This window comes from Pocillopora damicornis, chromosome 3, assembly GCF_964200805.1.
Source record: "Pocillopora damicornis chromosome 3, jaPocDami1.2, whole genome shotgun sequence".
NCBI lineage: Eukaryota > Metazoa > Cnidaria > Anthozoa > Scleractinia > Pocilloporidae > Pocillopora > Pocillopora damicornis.
In genome coordinates, this window is record NC_142672.1 from 28663563 (window position 1) to 28683774 (window position 20212).

Genomic DNA, 20212 nt, shown 5'->3' on the forward strand with positions numbered 1-20212 from the left:
ATGTGATGCACAAAAGATGAGCGAAAACGTATTTGAAATAAGTTAATCCTGACTAAAATACAGAGGTCACAAAGCCAGCTTCCTTGTATGAATTATATTTTGGCCATCAGTGGTATCTAGACGCGACGGAAAATTACCACCACGTTGGTGAGCTTGCACCGGAGAAAGTGATCGCAGACAATTAGTGCCTGTCATATTACTAAAAGCTGAAGCATATTAGACCATTCTATAAATGGTCTCATTAACATTCTTGACTTTGGCCATCGACGGTAAAACACAAAAAAGGTGTGTTGATCCAGACATAGTATGCTCTTAACAGGTGCTTGGAATGAAGAATGGTGAAGTCTGAACCTCTTGGTTATTAACATCTGTATATTCGTTTCAACTGCGATTTTCAGTGCAGTGTTTTCACTACCAGCTTATCATGGCTTCAAATGCAATTGAAATATTTGAAGTTCAACTCGACCAACCGAATCGCGTGTTTTATCCTGGCGAGACTGTTAGCGGTCGGATTAAATTGCACCTAAAAGAACATTCGAAGATCAAGGAATTGCGACTAGAATGCCGTGGTGAAGCTTATGTGAACTGGCCTGAATATTCAGGCAGTCACACTCGCTACCATTACAACCGAGAACGATTCTTCAGCACGATGGCGGTGATTTTAGGCGAAGGTGAGTTTAGTTTTTGTTAATTAGCTTTTATTAAATGTCATATGCAAATTCTGATCTGGGATATGATCAACCACTGATTTCTTATCGAAAATATTTTTAATTATCTGATCATGGTTAGATACAAAAGTATCTGATTCAGTGTTGGTGTGAAATACTTATGCAAATTTTAAAATCATTTCACTCATTCTGCAACTCGCTGAGAATAGATGAAACCGCCAAACACGAAAACCCCTAAACAGCATCAGCAGGACGTATATGTTTTATTTATCTTTTGAGTGGATCAATATTTCATAGATGCAAAAGTTCAATTTCCTAATTTTTTTCAGTTACACATTTTTTTTTCATAACATTCACTGCAGAGTTATGAATAGGGCAATACTACAAAGTAGTAATTGAAGAATCAAACATCCACTAAAAAAAAAATGAATAAATAAACGTTGAAAGGGACCTAATTCGGTGTGAAACTATCTCATTTACTCACAAAAAAGCGCAAATTGCCCATGAACAGTAGGAAACAGTATAGCTATTGCTTACAAGCTTTCTAGGGGTATAAACGCAAGCCTGGAATAGATAATTTTAAAATTATTTTACGCATGAATTGAGATCTGTGAGCACATCATGTTTTCAAGTTAAGACGCAAAACTCTGGTTTTTCCTTATCAAAGTCTGCTCATCCATGGTAGCTGAAGAGAATACTTCATTACAAAGCAAAGATCCTTCGTAATTTTGAAAACAGAAAGAGTATTTTGCATAAAGCATTGATTCTATAAATAACAATGTTGATGTCTGATATTCTCGTGCAGAATCACTGTGCATGTCTAGGTGAGGTTTCCGACCTGAGTCGGCTACTTCATACAGCGGCTTAATAATGTCGTAAGCGTTGAAAATCTGTTGTGCCTGGCGTTAGCTTTCATACAAGGTGCATGTTGTTTTCAAAACAAAAAGCCAAGTATTGATTGATTCCCACTAGGCAATATTACTCGGCAGAATCTGATATATTTATTTCACGTAAAACCGAGGTTTGCTTAATCTTATGACTCGTGTAAGGTTACAGCGACCAAAAAATTGAATCCGTCTATTAGAGCCTTTCCCACATCCTTTGCTTGTTAGTGAACATCTTTACCTTAGGTAGTTCGTGATTTGCATACGTGTTTCATTATGTTCTCGCGAATACAATCATTGAAATTCCTTGAATGATTCTGCTATGCAAACCGAGAGAAACGTCAAATAAAGGGAAAACCAAAATTTCTTTTCTTGAATGATTAGACTTTTATTTCGTGTATTTACGGTAAGAATTGACGTGACCATCTACCAAGGGTAAATATTACCTATCAGCCACTCTATTCAACTCTATTCTATTCAATACATGTTGACTGAATTGTTCTTCGGTTTACTGGAGTGTGGCAGGTGACCACTTTGAATCCATATGGCTGCTTGAAGTTTTTAGCGAGAAAGCTGATGAAGAATTTGCACATTAAGAAAGTATTAGCTTTTTTTGAGCTGGTGTGTAAGAAAACGAACTACAGTCAGATCAGAAGGAACAAGCATCTTACATTAGCTCCGCATCTTAGCTAATGCTTCTTTCGAGTTTTGTAGGACTTGATATATTATGTTACAATTTTTGAGCTTGTTTTTTAAAACCTTTTCGATCGCTTCCTGCCATAGCAATTTTTGTCTTTTATAGGTTAATTCTACCCATCTCAATTTTTCTTAAACCAAACCAACAAAAGAAAGGCAAGAAAACAAAACAGAACAAAACAAAACAGAGGGGACAAACAAAAATAAACTGGACAAATTGAACAAAATACACAATATATCCTGTTTTTTTCCCAACTCTTGGACTTGAAGTATGATCAAAACATGGCTCTTATGCACTCATCTTGTTTGGCAACGAGATATATGATCAGTTTAATCATAGGCAAATACTACGCTACGTACGTTTGTGGGCGGAGTAGTTTCAGGTAGCATTTCTAAAACGCAACGCACGCAATGTATTAGGTAATTATGAATGACAGTACCGTCATAGCAACTGCAATCTTACCTTATTCGAGAGAGTGGAGCAGAACCATTTCTCCACATCTTTACCATCAGTTGACCGACTGGCGGTCATGCATAGCCTGACACATGTAATACACATGTAATAGATGTAATACACATAGACAGTGGCTTGTATAAAAATGCATAATCGTGAATTCTTGTTTGTATAGTAAAGCGCCTACTAAAGCCACCTGTCATGGCTCAATTTACAGGAAAGAATAAGAAAAATGGTATGAACTCTCCTACTTTCATTTCGCAAGGAAGTTACCGGTTCTCGTTCAAATTTGTCATTCCCGACAAGTATCTTCCTACGTCTTTTGAGGGTCGCCACGGCAACATACGATACTGGGCGCGAGCAGTCATTGAAAGAGGTCTGGGTAAGAAAAAAATCAAGACGAAGCCAGCACAGTTTCTGATTGGTGATTACGTGGCGCTTGAGGACTTTGAAGATGTATCGGTGAGTAGGAGTTGATGTTGAAAATTAATGTAATATAAAAGGCTAGTGGATAATAAAATCATTTCGGGTTCTTCACCCGGCAAATTAAAAAAATTCTATCCATACTTCGGATTGTAATTTAAACCCATTATCACCATATACAAATTTTAAACATTCTTCCTAAAGTGAGCGAGAAAAGCTATGAATTTATGTTGCATGATTGGGATTATCCTTAACCCTTCTTAAGTTAACAGTCATTTCCTTTATTTTATTTTCATGACTTTTGTGTTTAATTCAGCAGTTATACTAAAAGGAGATAAGATACCGGTCACTCGTACGAGTTAAAGGGTTTATTACATCCATTTTGAAATGGCCTGAGATGCTTTCAATGTGATTGGCTCCCAACGGTGCGACTTATTCACAAATCGTACCATTTTACGCTTTGAATCGCATCTTTTCCCCAGCCAAGGAGATAGCTTTACTAAGAAAGTCCAATTAAATTTGGGCTTGTCTAAAGAAATCAATCAGTTTGTAGAAATATGAGAGAAACCTTTTGAAATTTTTCGCAAGCCAGCTCAATAAACTAAATCAGTAAGATATTTGTATAGACTAAAAAAAATTGTATTGAGTGATTGAATTTTGCGATTTCAAAATAGATGTAATAAAGTGGTAATTGAACTTAATTTATCCTCTAACTAAACTACAGTTATAATGATTGTCTAAGTACTTTAGAATAGTGGAAAGGAAGGTTAACGGACGGCCCGAACTAAAATTAATTAGTTAGAAAATACTCGTAGTTTTTAAGTTAAAAGCAGAATGAAGCTTAAAAAATTGCCAGGCAAGAAGAGTATATCAATCCATTTGATGAATGATTTTGTTTCTACTTCACGACAGGACCCTGTGATCGAGGAAGACTCACGAACTTTAGGATGGTCTTGTATGGCTTCCGGGACGTTGGTAATTAGAGCAGAGATCGACCGAGGTGGTTTTAAACAAGGAGATGATATTAACATCTCTGTCCTGGTTGCAAATGAGACATCTCGTAATGTAGCTTACACTGAAATGTCTCTCATTCAACGAGTACTGTTTGTGGGTGTCGAAGGTAAAACTGAACTTTAAAGTTAAGGGTAGGGGGCTTAGGGTGTGTTAGGCGTGCGGAATTAATTGAAAAAAACCAGAACTGCATTTCGCTCCAAGAGATCCAGATAAGAGAGCAGATCCGATATTTCTTGGGCAAGTTGTACCCATGCTGCAAAAGGGGTGATGCAGATGCTGGTATCTAAGAAATTGTAAGGGTAACCCAGCAAAACCCCTCAAGACAAAGCGTTAAAGGAAAAAACATGCTGGACAAAGGACTTTCACACTTCAGTTCTTATTTGTCTAAATGACTGCCAAGAGGAAAGGTGAAACGTCATTCATTACGGCCGGCCTCACAGGCAGTGAGATCAAGGCGATTATCACCTTACCTTAATGAGTTTTATTTACACTGCAGAAAGCTTTGGTGGCCTCTGAATTGAACAAATATTTGAATCGAAAGTGTAATAAGGCACAACACCTGGCAATGAAACCCCGGGAGATCTGTTGCTAACTTTTGCTTGTTTTCCTAGCCGTTTTCCATTTTCTTCTCTTATTTCTTTCCTTTTTGTTTCCTTTTTCAGGTGGTAAAACATTCAATGACCAAACAGTATGTTACGTAAGAAAACAAGGAGTTCTTAGCGGGTGGGAACAAGATTTTCCCAATATATCACTTGCAATTCCACCAAAGACCTACCCCACTCTGATATCGTGCAAATGCATGGCAGTCCTTTATTTCATTTTGGTAAGTAATTTATTTCCTTTCGTTAAAGTCAAGGTAAAGTTAGCCCACGAGCCAGAGGACCCATTCATTTTGCGGGATTTTACCTCGAATTCCTTGAAAGCAGGAAGACACTCAAAATAATGCTACTTCCTCCCGACATGATGCTCGCCCATCGTAGGGTCACCTAATGACATTTTGTCAAATTGCTCTGAGAATTTGCAGGTTGCGACTAGAAAATTTAGTTGGCACAATTAAAGTAAGGTGTCATTCCTAAGAAAAAGACGCAATTTTCTGAGAAAAGACTCGAACTCAGATCTCCGAACTCAAATTTTGGAGCACTTGGTGTTATATCTTGATTTCAATTGTAACTGAGGTATTTGCGGCTCATAGCATATTTCCCATTTTAAGTGAGAAATCATGCAGTGAAGTAAATGTATATATTGACAAAGATACAGTAACATTTTTGACAAATAAATTTTTTTTGTAGATCAAAGCGAAAGTTAAAGGAAAGCTGTCAAAAGACGGCTACCTTGAAATACCCGTTGTTATTGCGTGTTCAGATGACCAGTCAGAAATGCTGGCTCAGCTGAGCACACAGGCGAACATGACGTCCCAGAAACCAAAACGACGAAAAGGAACCTTCTTCTGTATCACAGGAAATACCTCTCTGATGGGGGGACTTAATAGTTCAAAGTCAGAGTACTTCAGAGAGGACGAAAATGATCAATACGTCTTCAGTCCAACGTTCAGGTCTGTGGGAAGCTATGAAGGCACCTTTACAGATATTGCAAATGTCTATAATTCTAGAAACGGGAAAATTCCAAGAGGGAAAGTTTCGATTGGCCACTATACTGAGAATTCAAATGTAGCTCGTAACGGTCGAGTTAAACTGGTGAGTGTAGTTTGAATGATTATGAGAGATATTACTGATAAAAACCACAGTCAGATCTGAAGGTTATTTTGAAACAAGAAAAATTTCGTGAAACGGCACCCTTCTGGAAATATAGAAAGTATAACTGAGGAATGGAAATATATGAATTGGCAACTGGTAAGTCCAAACATTGGAATGGGAAATACAATCCAAAGATCAGCCAAAGCCAAAGGAATTTTTCAAGGTGTTTGTGTAAACCTAAAGTATCGGAAACATGAGTGACAAAGTCATTATTGTCTTATATCTCCTATCAACTGAATTAGAAGGCAGAACAATCTTTTCAGATCCTTGATAGGGCAGGGTTTAGAAACAATTAAATAGATGAAAAAGATAAAGATAGTGATCAAAAGATTTCAGATTACCTGGTAGATAATTTATCTACATTTGCTACCCTGTGAAATGCCACGTTGGAGGTGGGTGCCATGCTGTAGAATGAAATTTAAGCGGGATCGCGGCATATTTTTGTCTTTGAAATTTGGTATTTTGGGTTTATTAATTAGAAAATGAATTTGATATGTAAAAGAGTTCAGATTTTTTGGTCGATATAATTGTGGTTAATATGATATTTCATATATTTAAAAAAGGGAGATAATTTTTATTTTGCTGATCAGCAATTTGTTTATAATGACGTACATTTATCTATAGACCATTTCAAAGAATGTGCTCAATAAAAGACAACAATCTTTTAATGTTCTCAACACACTGCTGACTGTAAAACATTCATGAACTTATTTACAAAATTTGTCATATATCTGGTAATTCAAGAACGTAACATTCAGTACATATTGTAAATAAACAATTGTTGAAGCGGGTTTTAATATCAATAATGCATGGCGGTTTTCAACGATACATTTAATAACTTTTAGTGATAGTAATTAAATTCTAATAAGATAACGAAACACAATTTAAATTGTATTAATTGTACTGAAAGTTTGAAAATGGAAATATAATAAAACTCTGTTTTTTTCTTAACTCTTTTGTTCACTGAGTTTCTGAGCCAGAAATTCGCTCCTCTCTTAAGTGCTTCATAGGGCATATAAAACAGGTGAAACTAAACGAAAAGACCACGATGATGCCCAACCGACTGTGCGTGATACTTTCCTGTTTCTTATTCATTATCATTATTTTCGTTATTAGCATTATCATTTTTATTATTATTATTATTACTATCGTTATTTCATGATGATCGTTATTATGTTCACTATTATCTTTATTGTAAGTATAATAATCATTATTCCTGTTTTGCTTGTTTGTTTATTTGTTTTTAATTTGATTTCTGTCATTTTCATCCACACCCTAATCACGACCCCAGAGAAACAACATGCCTGGTAACATTTAGAAAACAACTGGAAAAGCATGCTAAATTGTCAGAAATATGATATCCATCTGAAATAATTTTAAATTTTTCCTTAACTGTCTCCAGCTGTTCTTTGGATGATGACTATCTTATACGAATACAGCAATGCAAACTCTAAATTAAAATCGCAAAGCGGCAACAAGTAAAAGTGCACTCAAAACTCTCAATTTGGCCTTTTAGCCCGGAACTTGTCAAAATATGACAATTCCCCTTTACTATCGTGATAGTTCTATTATTAATTTTTCTTTAAGAGACGAGAATGTCGAGGCACATCTTATAAATCTCGAGATCAATTCATTTTGCTAGATTAAGTCATAAATTCATGAATCATGAATTTAACTGTGATAAGAGACATATCAATATGATGCTCATTATAATAAGGAAAAGAAACAAAAAAAGAGAGAGATTTACATTCGCAGATTATTTTTAAAAGATCAACTTAAAAGTCAAAGCGTAGAAGCGCAAACACCTTATGAATTTCCTCAAGCGTATCTGAAAGACATTGGAGGTGAGTAGTATGAAAAAAGATAATTACAATTTAAAATTTACGAAAGAAACACATCGAAAAATATTCAGGGAGTTTTACAACAGAGCAGCTTATAAACATTCGCGACTTCCTGCTTATGGCTAGCCTTTAAGAAAATGATCATTAGATTTTCTTGCGGCAAAATCAAAATCTTATCTCGATTTCTTTTCATAAAATCCGGAAATAAATCCAATGGAGAAGAAGACAAGTGACTTCCCTTTCCCAGCCACTAAATATTATCTTCACATAACGCCTAAACGGCTGGCAAAAAGAAAATGATTAATTTGCTCCGTGGGCAGCCGTATAAACAGCCTTCTCGATATAACAACAAATTCAGCGGTTGGAAATTTTATGGTTTGAATAGGTCATCACACAGCCATCTCCTAGAGTACTTTTAAAACGAGGAAAACCACATCTAAATTAACTCAGTCAGATTCGAAGGATGTATTTTTAAAATACCAATTGTATTTCTTAAACACTTTTCCTTCGCCTTCTGAAACACTTCGATCAAAAATTAGAATTTCTGTTTTTGTTAAGCCTTTGATAGGCAAAATAAAATCATGTCAAAACGCCAAGTGGGACGAATAGAAATTCACTTCTTTCTTTTTTTGTTTATTTCGATTTTGTTAATATTTCCCATTAACTCTCTCAACTAAAGATATCTTTGAAATATTTGATTTATCCTTGATGATCTGGGTTTGATACCATTTTGAACTGACTGAATCGACCATCTGCCAACGCAAAAACCATTATTCTGAGTAACTCATTTTATATTTAAAACGCATTCGTCTCTCGACGTAGTTCGAATCTCTTTCTCCACCCTTTTGGAAAACAAAACAAGTTATCGAAAGTAAGTCCGAACAAATACAAATGAGTCGAAACCAATGAGCATTACCTTTCGATTTTTTTCACACTCATCCAATACTTCTTCATTTGCACGCATCTTATAATAATCCATGCTGTTAAACCAGAAAGTAGAATCCATCTCATTTAAGACACTCCCCTAGGGAGAGATATACAGACAAAGTCGACGAGCTTTCAGATTTAGTTTAGAAAATTATAATTTCCTATAATCGTCATTAATATGGAACAAACCATTTTCGAAAGCTCGATGGATGTTTCATCATTAAAATCCAAGCGGTGAATATATATATAGCAAACGAGCAAATAAGACTTGTTCGATTGCATCAAACGACTGAAGGGTTACGAATCAGCTTCAAGTTGATATCACATATGGTATTCCCTGCATCATGTAATAGATCATGCAAGATCATGCGACATTGTGCATAAAATCGGACCCTAGTGTCTAAATCTGACACTAAATTAGTGTCCAATATCGAAAATCAGTATACAAAATCGGCTACTAGGGTCTAAAATTGTACACTTGTGGTTAAAATCGAGCGTAATGTCTAAAATAGGACACAAGTTACTAAAATCTAACGTCCAAAAACGTAAGTTATAAAACTTGTGTCCAAAATCCTAAATTAGGGCACTTCCAAAATCGGAGTTAGGACACAAGCATATTTAATCGGATACTGGTTTCTAAAATAGGACAACAGTGCCTAAAAAACAGACACCAATGTCTTAAGTCAGACACTACCGCCTAAAATCGGACACAAGGATTAAACATAGGACATAAGTGTCTAATGTTTAAAATCAAACATTGGTGTTCAAAATCAGACTTAAGTGGCTAAAATCGGACACTAGTTTCTAAAATCGGACAAAGGTGTCTAAAATTGGACACTAGGTTTTACAATCGTACTTTGGTGTCTAAATCTGTTATAAGCCAGACATCAGTGTTTAAAACGGCACACCAATGTCTAAAATCGGACAATAGTGCCCAAAAACATACTTTAGTCTCTAAAACTAGGTACTAGTGTCAAAAACTTGGGTTCTAGTACCTAAACTTGGACAATAGTGTCTAAAATCGGATTCTAGTGTCCAAAAACCGACATTAATGTCTAAAATCGGGCATTGGCGTCTAAAATTAGACACTAGTGTTCAAGTGTCGGACAGTTCTATCTGAAACAGCTCTCTAATGTCCAAAGTCAGACTGTTTTGTCCAAAATCAGACACTGGCAGATAAAATCGGACATTGGTGTCTAATAGCGGACACAAGTTTCAATAATCAGATTCTTTTGTCTAAATTGGAAACTAGTGTCTAAAACCGGACACCAGTACCTGAAACAGGCACTACTGTCCAAAATCGGATGATAGTGTCTTAAATCGATTACTAGTGCCAAAGATGGGACAAGTGCCCAAAATCAGACTCAAGGGTCTAAAATTGGACACTAGAGTCTAGAACCAGACACCAGTGTCTAGATACAGAGATTAGTGTCTACTATCGGAGACTAGTGTCTTAATTCGGCCGCAAGTGTCTAAAATCGAACACTAGTGTCTGAAGCCAATGAAATGAATTTTGCAATTTTATAAGTATAGGGCATCAAATCCCTTAACCGAAGCCCTCTCATATAGCCTTAAAAATCTGAGCCTTCCCTTTAATTGTTTTCTTAATTTTCAGCCCAGGACAGCAGTTTTCCCTTAAAGATTTTGCATCGTTTTTCTTATTCTTGCTTGAACAGAAAACGGGAAAAAAAAAGAAAAAAAAGACGATGATTAAATTTGGAAATGTCACAAAATCACTTGTATAATAACTTAGAATTTTTCTCAGAGACTCTTTCAGATATATTGCCCATAACATAGTCAGAAAAACAAAAAGGATGAAATTAAGAAAAAAAATCGTAAAGCCGAATAAAAGAAAGTAATAAACTCGTCGCCATGGGGTTTTCGCCGTCCACTAGAGAAAGGATCCACTGAAAGCTAGCAAATATTATTCAGAAAGCTGTTTGATCTAATTGAATTACCCTAAAGGCGGACGGGGGTCATATTTACTTAACTCCTGTTTTTAATTAGGAAGTGCCGTCAATTTTACCAAAATGTGAAATGTGGGGCAAATTCGAGGAATTAATTTGTGCGTTAACTTTGTGATATGGTTAAACTAGAATTCGTGATATCAAATCTCAGGTAGTGTCTTTCGGTTTACATGAGATAATAACTGGATACGTTGTTATTTTCATATTAAAAACAAGATTTTTCCCCCATACCTTTGTTACTAAGAAAGTCGAAATAATAATAAATTATTCAGCCTTGTGGAAGGAAACGAGAAATTTGAAACAAAAAGCGGCTTTAAGCGGGAGAAGTAATCTAACTCACCGCGACTCATGTGGATTCTGTGTACATAGATGTTTTGACATTTCAAAGAGATTGTTAATTACCTTAGCTCCATTCGCCAATTTTAATTCGCCAAAGTCAACAATATGGAGTAACGTTCACTGGCACAGTCAGTCACTGTTTTTTATATAAATAATAAATGACTGTAAGCGCAGAGTACAAAAGTTGGGGTGGCACGACTTCTAAGACAGCTACAGCGAAGAAAACTACTACAACCCTTCAGTTTCTCTTTCAAGACATGCGTAAGTATAATTTACTTATATTTATTCAGCAGATTTTAGAGCAGTAGATTTTAAGTCTCAAAGTTAAAGCATATTTTTTTGGAAAGTACAACGAATTATTGGTATTTCGGGTAAAGAAATTAACTTCTGTTCCGAGAATTAATGTTCCCAAGCGGAATATCACACGAGACTAAAATTCTAGCAAAAAGTTTAAGCAATATTCTCCATAAGATGAGGCTTCTAAATTGAGATTTTACGGCTTTGAATGGTAATACTTTGGCTACATATTTGCTACAACGACTTATCAAAACTGAAACACCTTGACGGGAAATCAGCTTCGTTAATTTCTCTAAAATTAGGTAATCAATGTGATTTCTCTCAGCTATCTTCGAGAAAAAAAAAATGTAAATTTAATTAAATCTTCGTTGTTTAGTTCATTTATGCATTTCCATTGTTAAAAGTTTAAAGATAAACCGGAGAAAATGATAAGCGAAATAACGCGAACTGTGTTAACGAACCTGAGCCAATCTTGTTAGCCAGGAATGGTGGATAACAAAGCTAACTTAACATCAAAGACCACTGCAGATCTACATGAAATATCATTCATCAGGATAATGGATACCATACAATAAATATATATGGGAAGAATTAGTCGGAAATCGTTGTAATGCTTAAAGATATTTTTATGTGTGAAAAATGGATTTATCATGTATGTGTCGTTTCTTTGAACTGCGCGATGCCAGCTTAGTTCCATCGACCATTTCAGTAGTTTGTCTCATTCAACGGATCAGCCATGCGACTGAAATCACTGAAAACATCTGTTGAAGAATAGGTTAAATTTGGAAACTTCGAAATAAAGAATCATATCTTAAAATGATTGAAGAAGAATCTTGGAAACTTTGACTCCTCATAGAGCTAAATGAGATGGGAAGACTTTTTACTTAACCCGAATATAAATTACACATCAGAGAACGTGCCTAGTTCCACGAAGATTCTCTCTTAAAGTAATCCGTTTTCTCTTTCTTTTTTTTCAAAATAACGGGAGTTTGTACTGATTAAAGAAATTTCTTTGATATATTTCAATATTTATTCCGCTAAATTAACCAAATGACAAATTCTAAGGACAAAGCATGCACCGATACTTTTTTTCTCAACCACTAACTAACTACTACACACAATGTTGATTTTATAAAAATAATTTATTGTCTCATAAAAATCATCGTCGATAGATCTATATGTTTATACTGAATCATATATATTTTTTTTTTCGCTCCGACATCAACTCGATTTTTTAACGATGTAGATGATGTATGTTTGCGTATGTTGTTATTACTCGTGGTGAGGAAGGGTTCTCATAGAGACTATTTCAGATCATGATGTTCCCTATTATTTATATTCAATAAGAATAAATTTAACTAGAAGCCGATAAAATCCTGCAGACTCAATAGATTCATGTTCGGACTTTGCCAAGCGGGCGGAATAAAATTTCACATTCTGAATCCGTTGTTTAACTCAACGTGCCACGGTGTATCACCTGAGATGAAATTATCGTTTCGGAAGTCATTTTATTCTTTTTTTATTTTATTTATTCATCTATATTTTGTACAATTTTAACTTAATCTGAATGATAATGATACTGCGTTCTGCAATAACAGAAAGGCAAATCGTCGATAAGAAAACGAGGGAAAAAATCATCGGAAATGGTTGTGAGAACTCATTCATCATACTCTTGAAAAATTTTTTGACATTAGTGATACCCGGCTAGTAACTGTGTATCTTGACAGTGTCACATATAACCTCTGTGTCGTAATTTCCATTTCTGTCATATGGCATTATGTTTTACGAATAGTATTGAAATGGTCGATCCTGGATAACGGACAGCCCATTCTTTCGACTTGATTGAAACTTGATTGACAACCAATAATGACCCTTGGCCTTTCGAAGAAAATATTGTTAACCACTTACAAACTGATTGAGGAATTTTTCATTTTTACGTCTTATGCTATCATTACTGGTCGCATAAATGCTTTCATAACAACCCAAGTGCTTTATTCTTATCTGTAACAAACACGATTTTAAATTGTGAAAGTTCATAGCCATGATCAAGTCTTTTGCCCGAGGGAAATGTTTTCAACTGTAGTTTGTAGTTTTTAGAGTGAAATGTGGTTCTCAAGATCTTTCAGACATATGTACATAGTGTAAATCAAGCACATACGAGTCAATTTTTTCTCGTTATGTGCCTGGTAAATGTTTTACAATTTCATATCTTTTTCCCTTAAAAACTATTTGCGAGGCAATATCGAAATTAAAGGTGTTTTATTTGAGTCAATTCTTACTCACGTGGAAGAGGAAATAGCTGAAGGTAAAAACATGGGTTCCCGTTATCCACCTCAACATCATTAGGCTCCTTTGCATCAAAGACAAATGGACGTTAGGTGGAATCAGTTTGCGGGCGCACGGCGTGGACTCTTAAACGATTGGTAATAGTTTATTTCGGCAAGTTACTTTTCCTTATATGCCTCTTTCGACCTGCCCAGAAGCATAGATAAGCACCGAGCGAAATGTGGGGAAAACCAGAAGCGGCTATGCTGGTGGCGTTACCTTTTTTTCTGTTAACATCAAGTAAACATGATCAACACTACTGTCAATAGGTTCTTACGACCAAAACATGAAAAGCTCTGTCAATTATGCTCTTCTGTCCCTTATGTTGACTTCGCAATTGCCGTTAACACCTTTCCGCCTGAAATTTCCAAGAAGAACGGTTCGGTTTTGTTGTAGTGTACTGTTTCGGTTTATAGACTATTTGTCTATTACTGGCTAAGAAGATTGCTAATATCAATGCACTGCCTTAAATAATTGATGAAATTTAAGTGTAGTTGAAATTTCATTGGAAATGTTGAGCATAGGCAAGAACGATCAGGGCTTTATGACTTTCAAGTTTCAAAACAGAGAGTTTCACAGCTTATTTTATTCTATTTTTATTCAGCTTATTTAGAACGTTTGCTTGACTTTCTTTTTAAACATTTATTTCGCTAATTTTTGGTATATGTCGACGCGACCAATTAACTCGAACGTTGGTTATTTTTATTCAGTAAATTTTGTAAAGTGAAATGGAACACACATTAATTAATTATTAACCGAAAGTTTCTTTGAGATCCCAGTCAACTATATAATTAGTAACTTGGATGATGTCAAACTGTTACTTAGGAAATGATTTTTTCTAAAACTTGGGGAGGAGATTATTATTCTATAAGTAAAAGAAAAAAAAAGGTAACACTACCAGCTTTTCCGCCTCTGGTTTTCCCCACATTTCGCATAGTACTTATCTATGCTTCCGGGCCGGTCGAAAGAGGCATTTACGGTAAAGGCATCAGAATTAAATATTGATGTTGGCCCGGATCAGGAAAGTAATTTAAGACACGCTTACAGGCGCCGAAAAAAATCAAACTATTTCCTATAAAGACAGCACTACCATGGTAACATTTGTTTTTGTTATAAATCTAGGCCTATTGTCGACTTGACCTTTATTTCAAGCAATTTGGTGAAGCTGACTTAAGAAAGCTTGTAGATATAAGATGTATGGGATGCTTCTGGAGAGTGTCATGTACTATCTGGTCGAAAAATATGGTGAAGAAAAATGGGACAAGATCAGAGAACGCGCAGGCATAAATGATCATATGTTTATAACTCACAAACGCTACAGTGAGAGTATGATGCAGAAGATCGCCGACGCCAGTGAGGAAGTTCTTGGAGAAGAAACGGACATGACGAGCGACGATTTTATGCAGTTTTTTGGCAGCTGTTTTGTGAAGTTCTTCAGTCACTACGGCTACGATCGTATAATTCGTGTAAGCGGTCGGCATTTGCGGGATTTTTTAATCGGCATTGACAACTTGCACGAGCACATGCGGTTTGGTTACCAAAAGATGCTGTCGCCAAGCTTCTTCTGCGAGGAAGAAACGAGTGCAGGCCTAACGCTGCATTACATCTCGAAGCGGAAGGGCTTCATGCACTACGTCATTGGACAGGTCAAAGAAATTGCTTCCTCGTTCTACAACTTGGACGTTGACGTCAAAATTCTGAACAAAGAAGTCACCAACTCGACCACTCACGTGGTATACCGCCTCGGATTCGAAAACGCTGGCTATAAACCTCCCGCCTCAGACCCTTTATCGGTTCACAGCAAACGCAGTGTCAGCATTGAAGTATTTTTCAATATATTTCCATTTAGTTTTGCGATTGCGCGAGATATGACAGTGCACATGGCAGGACATGGTATCATTTCTACTGTGGGAAATCGTATTATAGGCAACGACGTGAGGGAGTCGTTCACAATGAGGAGACCTAAAGCAGAATTTACATGGGACACGGTAAGGTGACTCATTTCGGCCACATGTTGGCTTCTTCCCATTCAAGCTCCACGCTTGTTAGTCTTCTTGTTTTAAAATCATGAATGATTTGTTTTTATTCTTCACTTGTTTGGTTTAGTTTACAACAAGGCACGTGATGTTCGAGTTGGTCTGCTCGCTTCCGACGTTACGACGTCCGACAAGAGCAAATTTTACGCTGCAACAATCGTCTTTTAAACTTCAAAACAGCAGTATGGAGTGTCCGCTTTTTGTCTCAACTGAAAATGAGCAACAGTACGATTCCATGATGTCCAAACAACCAAAGCTTCACCTCAGGGGTATGATGAAGTTCATGCCATCATGGAATAAGATTATTTACATCTGTTCACCCTTGTAAGTTTTTAAGGTTCTTTTTCTTTTTTCTTTTATCGTTAAGTTTCTGATAAGACTTTTTCAGAGTTTAAAGATATTTTAGAAACGCCAAATTAAGTATTATTAACGGAGTTGTTGACGTAAATTAGCCGCAGTAAAGAGTTTCAAAGCTGACGTTTCGAGCGTTATCCCTTAGTCAGAGCGAATAACGATTGGCAGCGCTCGAAACGTCAGCTTTGAAAATCTTTACGTCGGCCAATTAACGCTCCTGAAATGCAATTTTTTCCCATAATCTCTTTTTCTACATGCAGAATTGGGGGTGTCGAAGAGATGATGCGCATAGGTCTGTATATGAACGACCTTGGACTGCATGATACGTCTCGTGAGATGGTACTATCTGGGATTAAACCACTGCCTCAGCTTGAGATGGCAAGAGACCATGTGAGTCCAGGATTCAAGCTTGCTAAGTGAACTTTTCAAGCTTTCTTTGTACAGATTAAGCTTTTAAAATGCCTCAAATAAATAATGCCCTTTTTTATTCGCTTAATTAGGAATTTGATAAAGGAAAGGCCCTCGAAGAAAACATGGAGAAATTGGCGCAAGAGAGAAAGCGGAGCGAAGAGTTGCTATATAGAATGATGCCCAAAGCCATCGCTGACAGACTGAGGCTGGGGGGTAAAGCTGTCGAAACATGTGAGGTTAGACTAATCGTAACGTCTATATTCCATCAATTTTCCGAAAAAAAAAATAAGATTAAGATGTTTTTCAAGGACATGTCTTACCTCCTCAGAAAGAGGCTTATCGAAAGATGCCTCTAAACACTTACACGATGATTATAAAAATAAGCGATGCGTAAACATGAGGTTTTGGTGACATGTTTCTATTGTCAAATGCATGGAATGAGCGGCTAAGAACGATATACTGTAAATAAAGATGTAACTTTTTAAATTACATCAGTGCAACTGTTCATTTTGCTTCAACTCCTTCATGTGTTAAAAAATTTTGCTCTTGATAATGGTGACATATTGCCAGCGAAGCTATATGTTTCAGCAAAGCTTTTATTCCTAGGTGGAAAAAGAGAAAAACAAACTTTCAAGAGAGAAATGGGAATTTGGACATTTATTTCCTTCTTATTGTGTATTCAACTATTTAAGTCTAGAATTCCTCTCACAGTATTTTGAAAACGTCACCGTCATGTTCAGTTACTTGGACGGCTTTGTCGCCATCTGTTCTCAAGTGGATGCCATGGAGGTTGTCAACCTTGTAAATAACATGTTCACATCTTTTGACAAGTTGACTGAAAAGCACGATGTTTATAAGGTGAAGAGTTTAATTCGTTTTCAAGTAGTGCCAGCTTAGCTAGATTCGTTCGCGTAAACAATTCAAATACAAGATGTATATATGTACTGCCAAGCTGTCACGGGAAGATGGTAAAAAACTGGGCCTTGAAGGCATTTTTATCTGGAATTAATGGACTTACTTCTGGAATACGTTTTTTGAAGCTTAACTTTTTCCATAACTTTGCTGCATTGTATGAGAAATATCGTTCCTTAAAATGCAATTAGGAAAATATCTCTAAATTAGGCCAGACTCCTCAAGCAAGTTGTTTGGTTGTGACATATGCCTAGTGGCAAAAATAAGCTTACAGCGTTTCCGTCCTTTAGTTTGAAACGTTAGGAGATGCCCTTTACATGACGGTCAGCGGTGCTCCAGTGAAGAAGGTGCGCCACGCCGAGCCAATATCAGCCATGGCACTTGACATGCTGGAAGCTGTCAAGGAAATCGTGAACCCTGCCAGTCAGAAGCCAGTAACAATAACTATTGGTGAGCTCTGTAGATTTTACCTATTTTAACCACTTGCTAACTTTACTTGTTAACACACAAATGCCACAGAATTCCTATAACTTTTTCCAACTTCAGAGAGAAGCGTTAGCTATAACCTACCTTGAAGAAAAACGACATTATGTTGATTACGAGCTCAGGATCTCTATCGTGTAATAGTTTCAGAAGGCCCGAATCAACCTTTACGTGTGGACACCGAGAGCGAATAATCATGGTGTTTACGTACAATTCTTAGATTCGTTATAAATTAATCAAAAAGGCGAGAGAGGAATAACAATAGATGTCCGGATATTTGTTCAAGGGCTTCATATATCCTGTTCAAAACAAACATCATTCTGGAGACTGTATCAAGGCAACCTTTAGCAATCAGGGTACTTTGTTTCCATTTCCTGGTAGCATTTTTTTTTTGGGGGGGGGAGGGAGGAGGTAGTGTTTATAAGTCCCGTTGGACAAGTATAATAAACGTATTGTTTTATATACTTATCAATTCATTCGTTTTGCATATAGAAACTAGTAGTTCCATTAATTTAGCTTGTAATTTATAGATCTTTTAGTTGGGTGACAAGTCTTGTTTATGTTACGTAACAGGTATGCATTCAGGCCCTGTGGCGGCTGGTCTAGTGGGTGAGAAGACACCTCAGTATTGCTTATTTGGTGACACAGTTAACATAGCCTCGAGGCTAAGAACCACTGCTCTGGTAAGCAAATGGGAGAGCATCTGGTGCGGGCTAAAAATATAAAAAAACTCACACATGTCTATCATTGAGAGTTAAACTTTGGAGTATTTACTTACTGGCATCAGTAAATCTTAAATAACCCCGCCCCTCCCCTCCCTGTATAGAATGTAGATTCTCTTTATTCCAGACTATATCATTCGCCAAGATTTATGATTTTAAAGGCCAACACCTTCAATAGCAGCCACATCCAAACATTTTATGCTTTTGCTTATTCCCTTTTTAGCCAATGAGAGCACACATCAGCGAAGCCACCAGAAAGTGTTTGGAAAACACAGACTTTCGCATTGAATTTCGAGGAGTAGTTGAGCTAAAGGTGCAGCAGTGATAAGTCTTCATTTCAGATTGCGATGAATATTACTAATAGCTAACAGGAATGGTAAAATACTAAAACAGCGAAGCGATTTTTCACAACTCTCTTAGGAAATTTATAGACTTGATATCAATGTTCTTCGTCGTCCTCTTTGTTCGTTTTCCGTTTTTGGTTGGCGGGGAGGAGAAACATTTTAAGTGTTCTCTAGAACCAAATCTATCATGCAGACATATTAACATAACGGGTTCCATTTAAGTCCCTTTACGTGTTTGGGTTTCGACCATATTCCGGGCGCAGCTGCCTATTACACAATCGGCATTCGCCTATCGACAATGTTATCAAAATCCCTGATTGATATTTGTATCTGTTCAACAGGGGAAAGGAAAGACACGAACGTATTGGTTGACAGGAAGGAATAACGCCACAAAATGATATTCTTATGCTTTTTTTTTTAATCTTCACCATAAGTGCGAAATCTAGAAGAGGAGGACTTATAGCGATCTAATGATCATAATTCCACATTTTAAGTACATAGCAATGTCAAAGTGCTTATACGCACTTTGTGATACCTAATACATTTACATCCACCACTAAATCGTCAAAATGTTTCCTCAGATAATCGCAACGTCTTAACTGAAGGTCAGGAGGCCTTAAAACTTGTCTTTTTGGAGATAACATATGCTTTCTCCAACTTATTTTTAGCTTGTAATGGGAGAGGGAGCCATGGATTAGTGGAAGAAAATGGAATGAGCCGTAAGCTTTCTAATGGCTTATACAGCCTGATGCAGAATCATTGATTCTTTCACTTATTTCTTCATTTATTCCTGTACCTATATTGAAAACCATGTAAGAAATTTCCGGCATTTGGGAGACTAAACATAGCTTTTAGTTTCTTTACCACTTTGCCTCATGCGCTCTGCTTCATAAAAAATTTATCAAGACGAAACACAACAGGGCATTCATCACATCAAACTTAACGTATTCAAAAATACAGATAGTCACGGCCCTGTCCCCCGTGAATTTTTATAAAAATTTGGAGAAGGTACGAGATGCGCTTAAAAGGGAAAACTAGGAGCTCTTGAAGAGATTTCTATAAAGTCTACACTTTTGAACTTTTTGAAATTTTTGCGATATATTTTCAAATACTTGGGGTTATAAATACTAAGTTATGACAACTCTCTGGCCTGTTTATAAAGGAATTTAAGTAAACAACCAGTTTTAGAGAGTACTTCCACTCAATCAGTTAACCCAAGTCATTTGTCTTATACTGGACTAATGTCATGTACGCAGGTAAAAGAACTGTAAATCGTGGCCAAGGTAAATAAGAAATTTTGCTCATTTAGAATGTGTTCATTTATTTCTCTCACCAGTGTGCCTCCTCTCTCTGCAGAACTT

The 20212-nt window shown here is 36.4% G+C and overlaps 2 protein-coding genes across 4 annotated transcripts; both read left to right on the forward strand.

Annotated features, from left to right (window-relative positions):
* The first annotated feature begins 39 nt into the window (after positions 1 to 39).
* Positions 40 to 6844, forward strand: LOC113666434 (arrestin domain-containing protein 3). 2 transcript variants are annotated; one of them, XM_027182220.2, is made up of 5 exons: positions 40 to 671; positions 2920 to 3164; positions 4038 to 4245; positions 4802 to 4962; positions 5429 to 6844. In XM_027182220.2, exons 1-5 carry the CDS (start codon positions 425 to 427, stop codon positions 5846 to 5848), a joined length of 1281 nt encoding a protein of 426 aa, XP_027038021.2. In that variant the 5' UTR covers positions 40 to 424; the 3' UTR covers positions 5849 to 6844. The 2 variants fall into 2 exon arrangements, with proteins under 2 accessions (XP_027038021.2, XP_089057967.1); XM_089201841.1 differs by having other exon boundaries at positions 259 to 671; positions 2968 to 3164.
* Positions 6845 to 7501: 657 nt separating this feature from the next.
* LOC113666394 (soluble guanylate cyclase 88E) lies at positions 7502 to 20155 on the forward strand. Of its 2 annotated transcripts, none has more exons than XM_089201840.1 (10): positions 7502 to 7737; positions 14712 to 15577; positions 15696 to 15949; positions 16240 to 16369; positions 16480 to 16626; positions 17102 to 17248; positions 17593 to 17752; positions 18359 to 18468; positions 18731 to 18820; positions 19193 to 20155. In XM_089201840.1, exons 2-10 carry the CDS (start codon positions 14783 to 14785, stop codon positions 19247 to 19249), a joined length of 1890 nt encoding a protein of 629 aa, XP_089057966.1. In that variant the 5' UTR covers positions 7502 to 7737; positions 14712 to 14782; the 3' UTR covers positions 19250 to 20155. The 2 variants fall into 2 exon arrangements, with proteins under 2 accessions (XP_089057966.1, XP_027037975.2); XM_027182174.2 differs by lacking the exon at positions 7502 to 7737 and adding an exon at positions 11108 to 11228.
* Positions 20156 to 20212: the final 57 nt, after the last annotated feature.